This window comes from Lissotriton helveticus, chromosome 7 (genome assembly GCF_964261635.1).
Source record: "Lissotriton helveticus chromosome 7, aLisHel1.1, whole genome shotgun sequence".
In the NCBI taxonomy this organism is placed as follows: Eukaryota; Metazoa; Chordata; class Amphibia; order Caudata; family Salamandridae; genus Lissotriton; species Lissotriton helveticus.
The window spans coordinates 563,569,765-563,588,978 of NC_136068.1; the positions used below are offsets into that span (position 1 = coordinate 563,569,765).

At 41.1% G+C, this 19,214-nt stretch overlaps 1 protein-coding gene across 6 annotated transcripts in view; it reads left to right on the forward strand.

The window, feature by feature from the left end:
- TEP1 (telomerase associated protein 1) overlaps positions 1 to 19,214 on the forward strand; it is a 1,162,857-nt gene that overhangs the window by 368,450 nt on the left and 775,193 nt on the right. For all 6 annotated transcript variants that reach the window (XM_078652640.1, XM_078652638.1, XM_078652642.1 and 3 more), the window contains one exon: positions 9,742 to 9,843. In XM_078652640.1, coding sequence (XP_078508766.1) covers positions 9,742 to 9,843 — 102 coding nt within the window. The remainder of the gene's footprint in view (positions 1 to 9,741; positions 9,844 to 19,214) is intronic.

The window sequence follows — 19,214 nt, forward strand, 5'->3', positions numbered from 1 at the left end:
CTTGCTAGTGCAGTAAACAAAAAGACAAGTGCTCCTTGTTGGTGCCTATATAGGACCCGTGATGCCATGTCCGGCAAACACAATGCCGACGACTCATGCGAAGCCGACCAACACCACCTGACAGCGTGCAAGAGTACTGATCTAGAAAAATCTCCGGATCCAGACTGATACCTAGGGGATATTCTAAGGTAAAGAATCTGTAACTACAATATGTCTCTACCAGATAAGTCATTACCAGGGGTAAGTAACTTGTTCGTCAGATTAGTCGAGACAGGCATTTTGCATGCTCGCTCATCCAGGATGTTTTGGTTTAAGCCAGTTTGCAGACTGACCTCTTGGAAGATATTGGGTATCTATTGTAAGGTGAGGAATCTGTGGTCAGAAGCCTCTATCAGAAGAACACGTTATTTACCTTCGATAACACTTTCTCTGGTGGGGACTCTATCTAACAGCATATTCCTCACTGACCCTCCCATCCTCACCATTATGTGAAGTGGGCTCTTCACCTAAAAGATTTATATACTGTACACTGGTTAAACATTGTTTTTTTATGTGGCTTTGCGTTTTTGGCACAGAAATAGTTACAAAAGAACCTGATGTTAACGAGCTGGGGTGGCACTTATGTAGGCACCTCAACATCACTTCAGATGTGGCTGACAAAAAGCCGACCAATGCCACCTACTGCTCAAGATTTTCCAGACCCAGTTTGATGCCTGGGGAATATTCAGAGGTGAGGAATCTGTGGTTAGATAGTCTCCGACAGAAAAACATTACCAAAGTTAAGTAATTTGTTCATACAGGTATGTGTGTTCAAGGCATTTTATTAAAGTAGTTATAAAGTATATTGTCATGTTTATAATCTAGATTAAAATCTAAAAATAACTGTATAAAATTTACATTATTTTAACTTAAGTAACGCTTCTAAATTTCGAAAGCACTTACCTTCAAAGATGCAAAGTAATGGTACTCTCGACGTAATAACTTTCGATTTAAATATACTCCTGTTGTATGTAGTTCAATGTAACATTTCCCCATGTAAGGTGTTTGCAAAGTAGCAACTAGCCTTCTAGGAAAGGGCATTGGCAATATGTCAGGTTCTCCACAGACCGCACAATAATATCAGATACTATCCACCTGCCTTTACCTGCAAAAGTATGCTCTCTGCACTGTTCTTCCATTTAGTCTGGCATGGACTTCACCAATGGTCTTATCTTCAAGGACACAATTTTCAAAGGAGCTGACGTTTATTATAAACATGAGTAAGTCTCAGATAGTTCCTTGTTAACTGCCACTTATAGAATCTGAACATGATCACTTTGGGAATGGGTAATAATCCACCAAGAGGAAGAAAGGTTATAAAACAGACAATTAGCCAATTCACATCAAGACCATAGACATCAGCATGGTGGCTTCATAGGCTTCTAGGCCTTATGGCCAAGTGTATCCTTATAAGCAATGCCACATCCATGTTCTGTTTGAACAAACTGGAGCATGCTCTGCATCTTTCTGTGCCCTGTACTTGATCCATTGGTGAGTTGGGGACTGGTTCTCCATCCCATCATATCTTTGCTTAGCCTGAGAGCCTGGTTTGGTAAACATTGTTGTTATGTTATCGCATTTGTAGAGCGCATGGCTGCCCCAGGGACGAGGCATCCCTGCGCTAGATCTGCAGGTAATGACCGAAGGGCAAGGAGGTAACCGAAGAAAAATCAAGGGAAGAGCCAGGTCTTAACTGCCCTCTTAAAAACCTCAAGGTCCTGTAGGTTCCTGATAGTGCTCGGGAGAGCATTCCAGAGAGATGCAGGCGAAACTCTGAACGAGTGGCCACCCGCCGGGCTCTTCTGACACGTGGGGTGCATAGCAGATGTTGGTACGAGGAGCAGAGGGCGCGTTCCGGTACATAGGGGATGAGTAGATTGGCTAGAATGGAAGGGGCTTGGGCATAGATAATTTTGAGAGTGATGCATTAGCAGCCTCATTTAGATTATGGCGGCTACTCCACCAGGGCAGTGAAGGGGTGTACTCAGTGAAACTTGTGGAAGGCCTATGTCCATACTTGGGGATCTCTGCCAGACAGGATGCCGCAGCAACTCTGCTAAATGCACTGAAGCTTTGCTGAACAGGTGCTGTGTTTAATGCAAAGGGTTTTGTTTTTTAGTTAAAAGCTGTGAATGCTGAAGTTTGTTACTAAAAAACAAAATTAATATGTTCTTGGGCATGAAGGTCGTTTCTTTGGTTTCCCCCTCTGGGTCTGCCTGGCTTTCCCTGGTAGTGGTGAACAGAAAAGTATATGATAGAACGTTGGTCGTACAAAGGGCAGACAGTCTGGTGTACAATGACTGCCGGTCTAGTGTCTGACGAGCTGTCTGTCATAGGTTTTTACAAGTAGAGCTAACATAGGCCCTGTTGACTGAAATATGGTGCTTCCCATGACTCTAAACAGAGTGGGGAAACTCCAGGTTTGGTGTATGTGATATCTATCAACATTGTCTATATATGTATAGAAAAAAACTCCTTTATGTGTAAGAACAAATGGCCTCACTTTCCATTGGGCTTTTAACGCTTGTGTTAAGCCCTTACAGGCCAATTAAGTTTTTCTCGACATTCGTAGCGCATCTTGCAAATTTCAGAATCCATGTAGACGCCTGCAAATAATCTGTCCACTTTTTGCTGACTACCTTAAAGGGCTGGGGAGGTTTTCTCCCTATAACCGAGCCATATTGGGGCTTTTTAACAGACTTTTCTATGTATATCTTATCAGCCCCTACCCTCAGTGGTATCGAAATGTAGTCCTTGCCACTTTAAATCACAGACCATTCAAACTTATGTTGCCTTGTGAGGTTGACCACTTGACAAGGAATACACCTTTCTTGGTTGTTTACAACTTGATAAGAACAATTGGAAAGCTTGAAGCTTTCGTCCAATGATCCTTATCTAGTTTTCCATGAAGAAATAATGGTACTGAAAGCATTTTCCTCTTTTTGTCCTCAGGTTTGATGGAATTTCATCTGTACTTGAAAATAATTATTCTGTTCATTCAACCAAGGTTTAATTTTTTCTTGACTAAAGAATTTGTACACAGCATGGGTATTTTCCAGGGCCATTCATTTTTTCTTAGAACATCTACTTTTTGGAAGTTATAGAATCCTTTTATCATTTATTACTCTCACTCAAGCCAACAAAGTTCCAAAAGCTACCCTTGCCAGGTGCATGGTTTGTACATATCCAATTGATTGGACAACTGAAGGATTCATCCTCTTCACGTATGCGCTAATTCCACCAATGGAGGTATTGTGCGCTACTTCCCATTTTAACATCTGTTCCCCTTATTTACTATATAAATCTTTGTGCAAAGGTGCATCCTTTTTCAACAAGATCTGCTCAACAAATATGCTTAAAGCTTCTTCTTGACTGGGCACATCTCAGGATTTTTGAGGCAGTGGAGTGAGGTTCAGTTGAAAATGAGGAGCGCATGAATAGAAGGAAGAAAGTTACTTATGTGTTTTTTTCATATTATTCTTGCTTTCCTTCCTTCAATTCTTCACTAGAACAATGAGCCACCTTCATACCTGATGGAAAAAATCTGAGAGAACTGGCTGGGATGGTATGCGGGGAATAATTGTAAAATGGAAACCTGTTTTAAAGAAACATTTTTCCATAAATGTAATTTATTTCAGCTACTTTAAAAATGTAAGAAGTACACGTATGTCCCTAACTGGGGTTAGGGCTTGGTTATCTAACTAGTGTTGTTTTTTAAAAGAGACTTCTATAAAGATTACTTGTTAGACAAAATAAAAACTGCTCTTTTATATTAGCTATTTCTGTAGTGTGATGCTATTCAAGGATTACAAGTTGTGAATTATTCCATCATTTTATGTTGGGTCTGGCATTATCACTGCGAAAGTCGAGCCTTCGTATGCAGCCTTTGTTTACCACTCTACCCAAAGTCTGAAGATTATGTATGCTTGTTGTTTTAATACAAACATATAAAGAACTTGGAGAAGGTGTCCTTGGAACTTTTGGCGCATTCTAAAATTGCCCCTAAATTACCAGTAGTGGAGTCTCAAACAGAGGTACCTCTAACAATGTTGGATATGGGCCTTTCAGAATAGGCCATAGATGATCTTTAGGAAACTGAATTAGTGCAAGAGAAACGGGTAAGTAGACCAGCTGTTGAAGAATTTACATTGTACAATGTCGGCATCATGGATATTGTCTTGAAGCATATTCTCACAAAGACGTGTGAAGATCAAATGGAGACAGTGCTTCAGGCTGACTGACTGTCGGAAAATAGACATTCAGGTGAAAAAATCTACCATCAGCATCAAAATCATATCAGTTATTTTTTGTGTTGAAAAAGTATATTCTTCAAACGGTAGAGGCAAGTAGAAGAAAAAAACATTTGACTTGATTTCCAAATTTGGTCATGGTCAGAAATTGGCTGTTGGGTCAGATCTTCCAGAATTGCAGGACAATAATAATAAGGATATCAAGGACACACATCATTTAAAGATTGCAGAGGCTAATCGATGTAGCAAGCAGAAAGAAAGCCATTGATATTGAATTAGCATTTTAGAAACCAAAGAAAAAGCTTTGATGAAGTGCAAGTTTTTACTGATTAATTCACAGATCAAGAACAAAATAGCTAGAAAACACAAACATTCACTAACACTGAGAGAAGAATGGACCAGTCACATCTACACATTTCCAAGAAGAGCAGGAGGAAGACCTTTACAACGCTCAACGGTCTGCAAATTCTTATCCCTTGAGAAATCTCAAAAGCACATGATGGTTTATTAATTACAACTGAAGAGCCAGTAGATACATTGTACAATTCTCTTATACATTTAACTGTCTCTAATAGAATCTCCCTCTTTGCCACGAGCACTCACAGATAGGCTGCTGAACAAAAGGTCCTTCAGGCATCAGCTGCTATAATTGAGGTTTCTTGTGTTCCCTGGCTTTATCCATTATTGTCATGAGAGCTAGAATATAATCATGTACATTTTCCTACTTTGTGAAGCTGTGTTATTCCTTGACATCTGTCCAACTAATGATAGTTGACAAACTTTTGACATCACTGTATTTCAATGTGAAGGGTGTCTTTGCAGGCTCTCCTGCCCCCGCGCCAGCCAAAGGTCGGGTAGGCGAAACTGCGGTATTGTATTACGACCCTCACTTGACCATCTCCATAGCTTCCCCCAAGCTGAAATGTACCACACACAACCAACAGGCTTCCCTCAGAAAAAGCATCTCCTATCCCAACTTACCATCATTCTCTCTCCACCCTCACTTTTGGGATGGGCTCATCTCACCAGCCTCTATTTTGCAGAGCAAACAAACTTTCTCAGCCTGTGGAGCAAGGGTGACTTGAGCCTTTTCATCCTCCCCTGGTCTCAGGGAATGCTCAGGCATTCCATGATCCTAGGTAGGGATAAATGAGAGCTTCTGCTATCTCTGACCTGGCAAGCCCACTTCACCTTCAGCCCTGCACTGCCAAGCCAACATTCAGTGGTGACTGCACCCACCCTTCCCTGACATTGGTGGGCTTAGGAAGGCTGCTGACCGTGGAAAAAAGGGTACCATTTGATTGGTGCTATCTCCTCTATTGCCACTACCTTGTAATTGTTAACCCAGTAGCAGTACCTGGGTGGAATGTCTAAATAGAGTCCCCACAACCCCAGTCTGTCCAACCCTGCATATTTTATATATTTGAAGATTGCATGTATGTTAGTATTCCATGGTGCAGCTCATTTCTGGAGTCACTGGTCAATTACGATGAGTGGCTTACCTTCTCGCCGGCTTTTAGCATTCTCTGCTTCCAAGAAACGTGGGCCGTGACATCTATTCATCTAAATGGTTATAAAACATATTTTTCCCCCGCAATTCCATCTCCATCAGGGCGCGCAAAAGGGAGGATTGACGGTCTATATTTCTAACTTACTTTCAATACGGAAAATTATTGCCTTTAAATTGAAGCCTAACTTTCAAATTATCATCCTTGAAATTAATAATATGGATATTTTTGTCGTAGTGAATTTTTATAACAACTTACAGCAATACGAGTTGATTGACACTCTGAAGGAGATTTGTAATACCCTATTAGAACTTAATAATACATTTCAAAGGAAAAGTCCTTGTATTATCTGGGGTGGTGATTTTAATCTATCCCTCTGCGTCCACAATGATAATCTAACATGTGGCATACAAGATGAAAGTGATAACAATCTTACTCATTTTTTACACACTGAGGGTGGGGCCTGTCTGAACGAAATCTTATTTACCCTTCAGTTGGCCTTGGCCAATGAATTAATGCCATCAATAGTTCCCCTTATTCCAACCTACAATGGCAAAAGAGCTTCTAGTTGTATAGATTTCATCTTCTTGTCTAGCATGTCGGCCACCCTTATTCTGAACTTTAAAACACATGACTGTGCTTTTAGCGATCATTTTCCAAATTCTATCACTCTTTCCCTCCCCCTGGGACAAGGAAAGCCCAACCATATTAGATCATATGGGGTGGTAAACTTGGTCTTGAACAGAATAAACTGCTACTCACTCAAGTGGGAATTTGTTGACCCGGTTAGGACTACTGAAGTAGTTAAGAATTCTATGAAAACCATTAACTGTTTGGACGACTCCTCTACCCCTCAAGAGATCCTAGATAATTTTATGGTAATAACTGAATCTGTAAAAGAAGCCTTAAGCATCAAATCTAAAGGGAAAAAGAAAAATAAGGTGGGCTGGTTCAATAGTTCCTGCACTAAACCACTGTTGAATTTAAAAACTGCCCTTTGACACTCAGTAAGAGACAAGCAAGAAATAATCAATCTTAGAAAAATCTATCACTCTACTATTCGAAAAAGGAAAATTGAATTGAAACAGGAGTTATGGGATGAACTCCGTAAGAGTTCCCTATTGAAAGACAGTGCTGCTTTTTGGAGGGTATGTAAGTCCCCATTTTTGTCAGGACCTAGGGAAACTAATAAAACAGATATAGCAATTGATGAATCATCCTCGGTGGATCATTTCTCTCAGATTTTCAGACAAACGGCTAGTGTATCCACTGCCCAGAATTATTCAGTGATGAATAGTTTGTGTACTAATTTTCCATTCACTCCTCTCACTTTAGATTTGACCATGGCTGAAGTTGAACTGGCCCTAATGAAAAGTAAAGGGAGTAAGGCGCCCGGCCCCGACGGGGTTCCGGTTGACTTTTATAAATTTAAAATGGACCTCTGGACGCCAGTTCTGCTTAGAGTTTTAGAAGCGACTTGAAAAGTTGGACTGTTGGATTCATGGTCAGATTCCATCCTGGTCCCGATATTTAAAAAGGGAGACCGTCAAAGTCCATCCTGCTACCGTCCCATTTCGTTATTGAACTCTTTGGGTAAAGAGGTTGGGAGAATTATATTAGATCGACTACAACAATGTGCGGACGACCAAAAGATATTATCGGATCTCCAGTATGGATTCAGGGAAGGTCTGGGTATGACCGAGCAAGTTTTAAATTTGACCTTATTAATAGGCAAATATATAAACGCGAGAGGGGGGAAATTGCATATGGCTTACGTAGACTTAACATCAGCCTTTGACTGCATAAGCCATTCGAAACTGTGGGGCTGCCTAACACAAATGGGTGTTGAACTCTCCTTAATTAATTTCTTACGTGAAATTTATTCCAACGCAACGGCCAGAGTGAGATTTGGAGTAGGAGGAGAATTGACAGCGCCGTTTAGGGTTGAGCGGGGTATCAGGCAGGGTTGCGTCCTGGCCCCCTACCTCTTTACTCTCTATACAAATGGTTTGGAAAAAGCTATGCTGGAGTGATGCCAGGACCTTCCTCTACTTCAAAACCGTCCGATTTCCGCTCTCTATGCGGACGACGCAGTGATTATCGCCCGCACCCCCCTGGAACTCCAACTCTCACTCAACAGATATAACTCCTTCATGTCCAACCTCGATTTAAAAATGAACATCAAAAAAACTTTTATAATGAGTGTTGGGCTTAGGCACAAAAAAAGGAGAGACATCTTTACCAACAATTCCAGGGTGGAAAACACAACTTCTCACCCCTATCTTGGAATCCTAATAGATGATAAAGGTTCATGGAGAAATGCAATAGAAGCAAGAAAGCTGTTGTTTTTTAAGGTCAACTATGGCATTAGTTAGTTTTACCCAGAGGCTAAGAAAAAGACCTCCTGCTGAAATGATCCGCATATATCAGGCAAAATGCATCCGCACTGCTATTTACGGATCAGGGATATGGGGCTACGCACAGGCAGATGCTCTTCAGAAAGTGGAGAATAGCTTGCTGTCCCACAAGGCACTTTGACCTTCGGTTGCCACTCAGAATTAGGCTTGCCTTTTATCACTGACACCATAAAGATGCAGCCAATCCTGTTATGGCACCGTCTTTGGTCATCCACTAAGTTAGTTCTCTCTCAAAGTCTGTTGAAGGATTGCCTTGCTTTTGAAAACTCTGTAAAGATTAGTTGGCTCCGGTACGTTAAGAAGTTCTTGTACGATTTGAGCCTAGAAAAATATTACCATAATCCCCCACTAATTGCATAGTTGTCAAGAAAAAAGTTAAAAACTCAGTGCCTGGGTCATCTAGCGGACCTACGTTTGGCTTCTGAAGCCAACAAACCCTCGGTGCAACACTGCTTGTTGATTCAATCCTCCGTGGCCATTCAGCCCTATTTAGTTTGGAATTTGAATGGCTATGACAGGTTTCTGTTGACCCGATTCAGGTTTAACATCTTCCACCGCTTGGTCTCCTTTCCAAAAATCAACGATTGGTCAAAGTTGCTACCTCCTTGCCCCTGTGATGACATGTCAACCCAATCTTTAATTCATTTGACCCTTTTTTGTAAATTTTACACAGAACCGATAAAGCGTTGGCTAGTTCCAATTTTAAAAGGTTTAGGTTTCCGCCAATGCCGCTCTGCCTTCATGGTCCTTAAACTTATGGATTCTGATTTGTTTGCATTAAATATTGCTGAATTTTTTTAATTTTGTATTCGTCATAGGAGTAACCTATAACACCACCCGATACACTTTCAACTCCGTTTTGATGTGTATTAATTCTGTATTTTAAGCTTTTTACTGGAATCCTGGTGTCTTTTTTTAGAAAACTTTTTTAACTGTCATAAATGTAACCAGTTTATATGTATGTACTTTTATGGTTTTTCTTAAATGAAACCGAATAAAGTAATTTTGATTTGATTTGAGTCACTGTTCTTGCCTGTACATCCATTGTGCTCTTTGTACTCATGCAAATATAGGGAAAGGCTTGTGGGTGAGTGGCACGGTCGGACTGGGACAGAAAACAGGCACGAGCACCTTAATAAAAGTGGCCCTCGTTAATTAATTAGGTAGCTAAAAAAGTTACCCATATTTGCAAATTCAGAAAATGTTGACCTTTTTAAGAAACTCTTCATAAGTGTTTTTGTAAGATATAGAAAGCTTCATGGGTTTAAGCTAGCTGCAGGCAATGTTTGTATTAATTGAAGGGAAATCGACCATAAAAACTGCCCCAACAGACCATAAAACAGGCCCTTAAACAGCCAAAAAACGGCCCATCCACTGACTTGTCACATCAGCCTGTTGGCACTGCCCGGTTGCCCTATAGTCCAGTCCGACCCTGGTGAGTGGTCTCTTGTCTCCTTTTTAATACAAGCTTTTATTTTTGTATGCCTGTATTGTTACTGAAAGGATCTGTTTTCTCTTTGTACATAGCATAATGAAGGGAGTACCACCTGGGATCCTCCTTTCACTTCCACCTCTGAGTGCGGCCCACCGGCAGAGTACATCTTGGATCTGGTTTCCCACAAGAAGAAGGTAGAGCGATTTTTTTTCTTCTCTTTCACTCACACTGGGCTGCAGACACTGGAGCATCTGCCTAGACCTTTTCGTGATTGCAACCTTGGTATGGTTCTGTTGGCAAAATCCTTCTCTTCCTGGGAAACCGAGGAAGACTTCAATTTGCTCTAATGATGAGTGGCTGATGAAAGTCCATCATGACAGGTCATGTGGCAAATTAGAGAATATAAAGGAGAAAGCTTATGCAGTATCTGGTGAGTTCTGGCCACAACATACAATATGGTTGTTGTAGACTGGATAGCCACAAACTAAACAAGAACTAGTTTAAATCAATAATATTGAAGATTAGGATAGTGTCAAATAATACCCAAGACATTGCACCTTTCCATGAAATTTGTACCAGAATTAAATGTGTGACGGTCTGATTTCCACTAGGTAAGACAGAAAGATAGAACTGAACTGCTGTTCAAGGTGTCAAAATGCATTTCTCCCTCCCACGTCTTGCTTGTCTCAGAGTCCTCACATTTAAGTCTGTATTTGCCATAGTTTCTCAGTTCTAATTCTTCCCTGTACCTACCAGAACTCATTTTGATCTTGTCCAAGGATATTCTGGCGTGGATTAACACATTTTCTGGCCCAAAATTAGATTTGTTTCAGCACACATTTTTTTTTTTCATAGCAGTTGTGCAGTACTTTCGTTTCTGCATTCACTAGTTCATATCCTTGCGACAGTACACTGGAGGGGAGGACCATCTGATTGTTTCCTGCTAACCTGGTTGTTACACACAAGGGCTTTTTGCAGCTCCTTACTGAAATGGATTACAGGGCAGCCAAAGTTGTTTTGCTCTGCATAACCCTTGATTAACAGTTTCTGATAGATCCTTTTCAGACTCCAGTTTTGTGGTTTCTATAAACAAAACTCTGTATCTTGTCAAATTCCTATTACACAAGGCTGCATTTGTCTTCCTAAAAGTGTTTTAGCTGCACGCTTGTGAAGCGTTTCTTTTGCGTAACTATTGTACAGAAGAATACAAACACACATGAACACCACAAATGCAGTAAAGTTTAGTTATCAAAGGGGCATATTCACAAAAGCAATTGTAACAATACTGGTGGAGTATTATATCGCGACTTGACCTTTTTTATTTATTTATTTATTTTTTTACCTTTTCACAAACATTCCCAGAAGTTTGTTTGAAAAGCTGTTTTCCAGGTATTCTTCTGGGAATTTCATATGATGCATTCCCTAGGCTTCTATTCCAGCTGTGCTTAAATCTACATAACCTTGATATCTGACTGGAGAAATGAAAGCCTCCCTGAGCAAATGTATGCTTGGTTTATTTTACGGTCTTCTCTCTGCAGGGAAAATATTTTTCTCCCTTGTGGAGAACACCTTTCCCATATGCCCGCAGCAGAATTAGGGGTAATATAATCTCCTTTCCATCCTGGAGATGGAGTTTCTCCTGTCTTTGGCTGTAGTAACTTTCTGACCATTTCTACGGTGGTGTCGTATTTTAGGGCAAGATGTATCAAAAGAGCATTTTGCGATTCTCAAATCGAGATTCAGGGAATCGCAAAATGCTATGCATGTAGGAATCGCCAAAGATTTGGTGATTCCTTAATATTACCTTATACCGATTCAGTAAATAGCTAATTGCTATTAAGTAATGACTCCATTTGTTCCTGTGGGCCGAAAGGCCAATAGGTGCGAATGGTTATGCATTAGCTAATTAGTGATTACCTAATTGGTAATCGCAAATTAGCAGCTGCAAAGCAAAGGGTGCCCGGGGGCCTAAGCCCCCACCAAAGCCCACCTAAAATTTTAATTGTGCACATGTAAAGCGCACACATGCCCTAGGAGCATGTGTGCACAACATGGCACTTTGAGAAATGCATTGTTGTTCATTTTTCGAAATTTGCACATGATTACCATCAACTTGAAGTTGATGGTAATTAGCGGTTCCTAAATGCGCAGTTCGCATTTAGGAAAGACTTCTTACATGTGCATTAGGGATTTGCAAATTGCGATTCCCTATTTACATTTGCAATTTAGGTAATCGCAAAATATTGCGATTACCTAAATTGGCGAATACAAAGCCTTTCATACAGAACTGCCTTTTTGCATTCACAAATGGGCCGATTCTGTGAATCGGCCCCTTTGCAACCTCAAAAAGGCTTGATACATGTGGCCCTTAGTTTGTTAATGCTCACAAATGGGCATGTTTGTGGGCTTTCTCTAACTTACAAGACTACCCATGCCTTCTAATTCCCACTTCCTACGCTTTGAAGAGAATTTACTACTGTGGATTTCTCCGCACTCGTGATCAAGAAGTCTGCAGTAGTAAATGCATTTATGCTTGCCAGGAATAGTTTGTCAAGTGCTGGTAAGCATAAATGAGGTATCTTCGGCCATAACCTTACATTTACTGCCACAATACCATTCGTGAATGTGACCCATAATCTTGAAACTTTTACTTTTTTGCTCAAGTTATTGAAACATTTCTTCAGGAAAGAAGAGCTCCTTCTTTCTCTGGCGAGGGGCGTCTTGTGGTGCTTTCTAACCCAGAAAAATGACTTTTGTATCTTCTAATTTACTAATCCAGACAGAAGAGCCATATATTATGAGGAATAGGGCAGTCTGCTGCATTGTGGCAGGTTGATGTTAATTGTTTCTTTTTTGGGCTAAATTAGCACGTCTGATATTCTGTGAGGCAGGCAGGCCATATCTCTGAGCCTATTTTCATAATCACTGGTTTGATTATTGCGCTCAGCAGGGAGGAGAGGAGAAGCCAACAGCTCTCCTGTCTACTGCACACACCTTCCCTTTTTTGTGCCCAACACCATGGCAGGCATCAATAAACGTAGGTGTGCAAAAGTAGGGATGTAGGGGGGCTTTTATAAAAAATAAACTTTTTTTTACAAAAGAATCTTTTTTGTGTGACTGTTTTAGTGACTCACAAAATCCTGGTGGGTATGTACAGATTCCATCTCAGCTATTTCCACTGGAAACCTGTTCCCAGTGATCACAAACCTTTGGGCAAATAGTTGGTTTCTAATGTTTCATCTCCGACTCTCCATCCTTATCCAATTTTATATCCTGGCTACTGGTTCCTAGAGTGTGCTTTATAGGATACTTGCAACACAGAACGGTGCTTTTTTAATCAACTTTATTTATATGTTCTGATAGATACTTCTAATCACCGATTGCCCAGGTGCCAGACTTTATCCAGAGAATTTTGTGCAGTGCTCCCGCATGCCATTAGGTGGTGTTGTGCTGATCCTTGCTGACTCCATACTGCCCTGGAAATTACAGAGCAGAGCTGTATATAAGCGCCACCCTTATATTTTCTTATCAATCTGGATTCTCTTCTCCCGAAGTTGTCAGACAACAACTCCAAAACGTTTCCACACTGTTCTAGGTAAAGATGTCCCCACGAAAAATGACAGGATTGAAGCCATGCTGCTACTGCAGGAAGGAGATATTAATCATAGTTTTGCACAAAGTGTGAATTTGGTACCTGGGCTGCCGCCATAACTCTTAAGTCGTGTAATAAATGTGCTCTAAAGCACCCAAAGATGATCTGAGGCTGGGTGGTAAAGTTAAATGTCTCTGAACACAAAAATAAGTTACACTCTTTATGCGGATGCTGCTCTCGCTCCAAGTTGCGGACCCTTTCCTGGTCTTGGTTACAGGGCTGGTTCTATAATTACGCTACTTCCCACTTGAAATCCTCAAATAAGTCCAAGTGCAAGAATAGGAAACCGAAGCCAGGCTCAAACCCATCCTGCCACTTTGACTCTAAAGAGAAGGCATGGGACGGCGCTAAAATGTAAGTTGTGCACATTTGAGGTGACCTGCCATGGAACTGATTTCTTAGTCCCAATGCCCCCAGTTCACTGGACTGCCATTAACACTGCTGCAGATCAAGGCCTGCATAGAGACCATTCTGCAAATTTTCAGTGTGCTTCCAGCTCCCTCTGGAGTGCCTTTGGGCTACACAGAAATGCAGGGGCCTCCAGTTCGATATTTCCACTGATGGGTCCCTCCGTGGCATCATCTGTCCATAGGAACCTATTTCCTGGCTCCCATACTGACTCTGGTACAGGCTTCCACTCAAGCTTAGAGATCCACACCAAATTCCGCTACTCTTATGCCGTTGTCAAAGAGCCAGTTGATCCAGTGCCGACACTCATGTTGAATTCCGAAACGATTTAGGGTTGAGCTAAACCTCCTTGCGGTATGAAATTAGAAAAGCGTAAACAGTTGTCTGCTGCCTGACTCAAAACTAGTGCTTATACCTAGTTTTAGCTCTCAGCAGAGGATCCGTACATTTTTGGTTCTTACGCTGATCCTGTGCCAGAGCACGGTGCACCGCAGGATATTGACGTTGATGATGTTGAAAGGGATGGCTCCCCCCCCCCATTATACTGATGATGCCTTATACTTTGATTTAGAAAACACAGGTGGCTTGACACCTCCCCTAATACAGAGCTTGACTCACCACATAACCTACCAACGAAAGAAAGTGTGTCTTGTGCAATGGGGGCATCGGAGGGAAGTCAAGGTACTAGAATTATAGCAGCGCACCGTTGAAACTAAATACAATGTTTTGAAAGAAATTCTACAACCAGGGTCCGCAACATCTCAACCTTAGCACTCATTTAATAACGCCCTCACAGATACTCTGATGGCAACCTTGTTGAAGCCATGTTTTTGATTCCCCCCCCCCACCCCCCATCTCCTCCCTTTAGCCAGCAGGCCCCCAGTGATTTGAATTTTCTCACCAAGCACCCTTCTCTGGAGAGTCTCATTGTATAGGCCTCGATCAGTAAGGTGAACTCCAGCTCATTTCAGCTTGGTACTGCGATCCATTAATGCATTCTGTCTAATGCTCAAAAACACATGTGCCATTAAGGACACTGCCAAGAACATTTTGCCAACTGTCCCGGCTGATCTTGGAGCCTCTCTGCTTTAGATGATCTGTGATGGGCAGGGCGTGTCCAAGTCTATCATCTGTTCCCAGTTGAATACCATGGTTTGCATAGGCAGGGCAGTCTGTAGCAGTTCTGGATGAGGTCTCCCAAATTTTCTGCCAATGTACTGGCATTGCTAATGGCTATGCCCTTTTGGTGGGTCTTGCCTCTCTTTGGAACACTATAAAGACAGCAGAGCTGCAATACACATCTTGGTGCTGTTGACCCCTGCCAAACAATCTCCACACTAGTTTTAAAACATTCGGGGCTGTTCCAGAGGGCTTGGTTATAGGCAGAGACAGCCTTCCCAGCTAGTGATGCAGCAGACAGCCTAATCCTACCAGGGCTGTGGATCTAGAACCAGCAGATAGCATTCAGGGCAGTAGGGGCTCCTTTTCGCCCACTACATTGCCCAACAGACCTCTTTAGTTTGCCCTCAGCGGAGTATGCCCAACCAGTGGGAGGTTGAATCCAGCACTTAGTCCTGGGTTGGCGACCATCACATGCGACACATTGGTCTTGCAATTGTTCAAAAATGCTATGCACAATTTTTTCTTTCTCTCCCATTCAATAGCCCTCCCACACCAAAATGAAATTTTAAAGAAAAGCTGTCAGTCCTACTACACTAGGTATGCCTGTTGAAAGGGCAATTCCAAAATACACACTTTGGCTCAGATCCTTTCTGCTGCTGACCCCGGAGACTGCATGGTGTATTTTCACGTGGGTTACCTGCAATTTAGGGTGGGCCAGCAGCATTTCCTACTTGCTTTGCTCCCCTTCGCCCAGACCAGCACTCCTATGGTGTTCACAAAAGTCATGTTTGTCGCAGCCCGTCTTTGGAGGTCGGGAGATTCTGTATTCCCGTACCTCAATGACTGCCTGCTGAAGGCAGGCTGGCCTCAGTCAGTCATAGGCCACCTCTGGACAGCAGTACTCCTAACCGTGTTTGCTTTTACCATAAAAGAGCCAAAGTCCCACCTGATTCAATCAGAGACTTCCATTCATCAGAGCCTTCTGGACATGTTGGAGTTCAAGGTTTATCCTCTATAGCAACATGTTCAGGATGTGGGCTATGAGCCTGATGTTTCAGACTCACTCCCTGATCCTGGTGAGGGTGACTCTGAGTACTGTTGGCCCCTTAGCTTTGTGCATTCTCCTTGGCACATGCGAGCAATTAGGCCACACTTCCAATTCCATTCGGGTCTTAGTGGAGATGGCCCACAACATACAGCGGTGTCTGACTCGTTACAGTTTGCCCTGCTGTAGGCCGCTGCCCCTTACCCACCCAGAGCTAACAGTGGTAATGGACACATAGCTACTAGGTTTGAGCAGGGAGTGCAGACCAGAGACCCCTGGTCTCAAGTAGAGGGCCGGGTTCACATTAACTTACAGATGGTAAAGGCCGTTCGATAGGCCTTGAAGGCCTTCCTGCCATCCATCTATGGGAGGCTGGTGCCGGTTCTCACCAATAACACCACCACCATCTGATGCTGCAACACACAGGGTGGTGTGGGGGTCCTTGGACCGGTCCGCGGAGAGGAAGATTTGTTTCTGGAGATCCCCGACGCCCAGAGTTGATGAACTGAGTAGACATCCCTGGTTGGCGCAGAGTGTATTTGACCAATGGGAAGAGTCCTGGCTAGATCTTTCTACCAATGTTGCATGCATAGTGTCAACAGTTTTGGACACCTGAGTTTCCACAAGACCACAGTTAGAATACGCATTCTGACTAGGATGGAACAAGGGACCCCGGTATGTATTTCCGCCACTACCTCTCTGCCTCAAATTCAGAAGATGATCAGGACCGACAGGGCACAAGTTGTCCTAGTGTCCCAAGAAGGCCAGGTGAGTTTTGCACCTGAAACTCATCAGCATGACCATCTGTCATTCAATCTGGCTACCACTTTGGCAGGACATCCTGTTTCACCCAAATGTCAGTAACGTACACCTCCATGCATGGAGATTGGGCACCGGCAATTGACTACTTTTGATGTACCATTTGAAGTTGTGGATGCCCTTCTTGCCGCCAGATGCCCCCCATTAAATCAATTCATTCAGTGTGCTGGGACAAATTTGTAACCTGGTTTGGTGCCTGGGACACTGACCTCTTACAGACAAAGCTGCCGGACGTTCTTTTGTTTGTTTTGCTTTTAGCCCAGCAAGACCATGCAGTGAGCACCGGAAAAGCTTAATTGCTGGATTTTCCAGCCATTTTACAATTGCTGGATTAGTCATCCTTATTTAAATCACCTGTTCTGATGCGGTTTATTGAATGTTTGATACACATGTTCACTCCCAAACCATTTGAGATGCCACAGGGTAAACTTAAATTGGTCTTGACTGTGTCTCCTGACCTTAAAGACTGTGTTCCTCATTGTGATTAAGGGAGCTCGTTGCAAAAGTGAACATCAGGTACTTTCAGTGCTACCAACGTACAACATGTTTTTCTGAACAGGTGTTGGTGGCCACTCAGATGACATTCTTACTAAAAGTTGTGACTTTACTATGTCAGGCAGTCGGTCACTCTATCAGAGTTCTTTGTGCCCCCACTCCTCTTGCAAGAGGAATAGAAGCTCAATGGGTTGGACCTCAAAAGATATTTGAGTTTTTACATTGAGTGTTTTTCAAAGGCAGTCGAGTAGATGATCAACTTCCTGTGGGTTTTCCGGAGCAAGGACTTTGATGGCTATACAAAAGAGGACCCTGTCAAGGTGGATAGTACTCTGCATTAAGATCTGCTATATACTGGCCAAGAAGCAGCCCCCCAAATATCTGTGACTGCATTTCACAAGGGCTAAGTCCGCTACCACAGCATTGGCACACCTGTCCTTGATATCTGTCAGGCTACAACGTGGGCATTGGTCCTAACTCTCTGTATTTTTGCCGTCCACTCCTAAAATATCGTTATTATTTTCCCTTTCCATCTTTGGAGGGTCATGATCGAGCTGTAAGCAGGGAGAAGAATAGTAGTATACTCTCCTTGACTGAAAGACACATTTGGGGGAGTGCACAATTAGGACGGTGTAGGGACAGAATATCTATGTGGAAATATCGATTTACATGAATATTGAGTCAAGAATATCAATGGTGTAAAATATTGAGGTAAGTTTTATCGTTGTTAAAAATATTGTTTTTTTTTGTCATTTAGAAATGTCGATTTTGAAAATATCGATGGCAAAAATATTCTAAATAATAACAATTTTGTTCTTGTTTTATTTTTTATTATTTTGGTAGTAGTTATTTTATATGTTGAAATTTATTTTTCAATGTTAAAATGTTTATTGTATCTTCATTTATTTTTAGGAGGATAAGGGTGGGGAGTATTTTAAAAATATTTGTTTACATTTTAATTTTTTTTAATTTTATGTAAAATGTAAGAGCTGGATGTTGAGGTTTATAGGGGATAAGGGTGGGGAGTAATTTAAGAAAGTTGGTTTAACAAAAATAAAAAAAATATTACATTCTACATTTTTTATTTCAAATTTGATTATTTTAATGTTGAAGTATTTTGGGTGCGCAAATATTTTATTGTAAATTGTATAAAATATCTTAAATATTTTTTAATTTAAAGAAATATTTAAATATATTATAGGAACATTTTTATGTGTATTTATATATTTTTATTGTTTGTTTTTCAAATGTTTTAAGTATTAATACTTTTTTCTTTTATTTTGAACATTTAGAATTGTACATTTGTTTAAAATGTAACAGAAATTTGGAATTTAATATTTATTAAAATTATTTTTGTAAAGGGTTATATCAATTTGACGATCCATTTTTTAAAAAATATTGTAATTTGTTGACACTTTTTTTTACATTCTTGAAAATGTTTGTTAAATTTTATATTTAGCAAAAAAATTCTATAATTTTGTTCATAGTTTTGAATGTTAATGTTTTTATATATTTAAAATGTTTACATTATTTAGCATTTTCCCTGAGTTTTGTTGGTTTTGGAATAGTAATTTTTTATGGTTTATTATCCAGCACTTTCCCTGAGTTTAGTTGTTTTTTTAGTTGGAAAAGTAGTATTTATTTTACGGTTTATTATCCAGCACTTTCCCTGAGCTTAGTTGTTTTTTGAGTTGGAATAGTAGTTTTTTATGGTTTATTATCCAACACTTGCCCCTAGTCTTGTTGATTTTGGGGTTAGGAATAGTTATTTAATTTATGGTTTATGATCCAGCACTTTCCCTGAATTTAGTTAGTTTTGGAGTTGGAAGTCGTTATTTTTTATGGTTTATTATGTAGTATTTTCTTAGAGTTTATATCTAAATTAAAATAAAGGAGACATATGGCAGTTTTTATTAACTTTTTTATTTGTAAAATGTAAATATGTATGTTCCAGGCATACACTATGCATAGATCGCCATCTGGTGTTTGGCCCGGATGTTTGCACTTGTTTTTGTCTTGGAGAA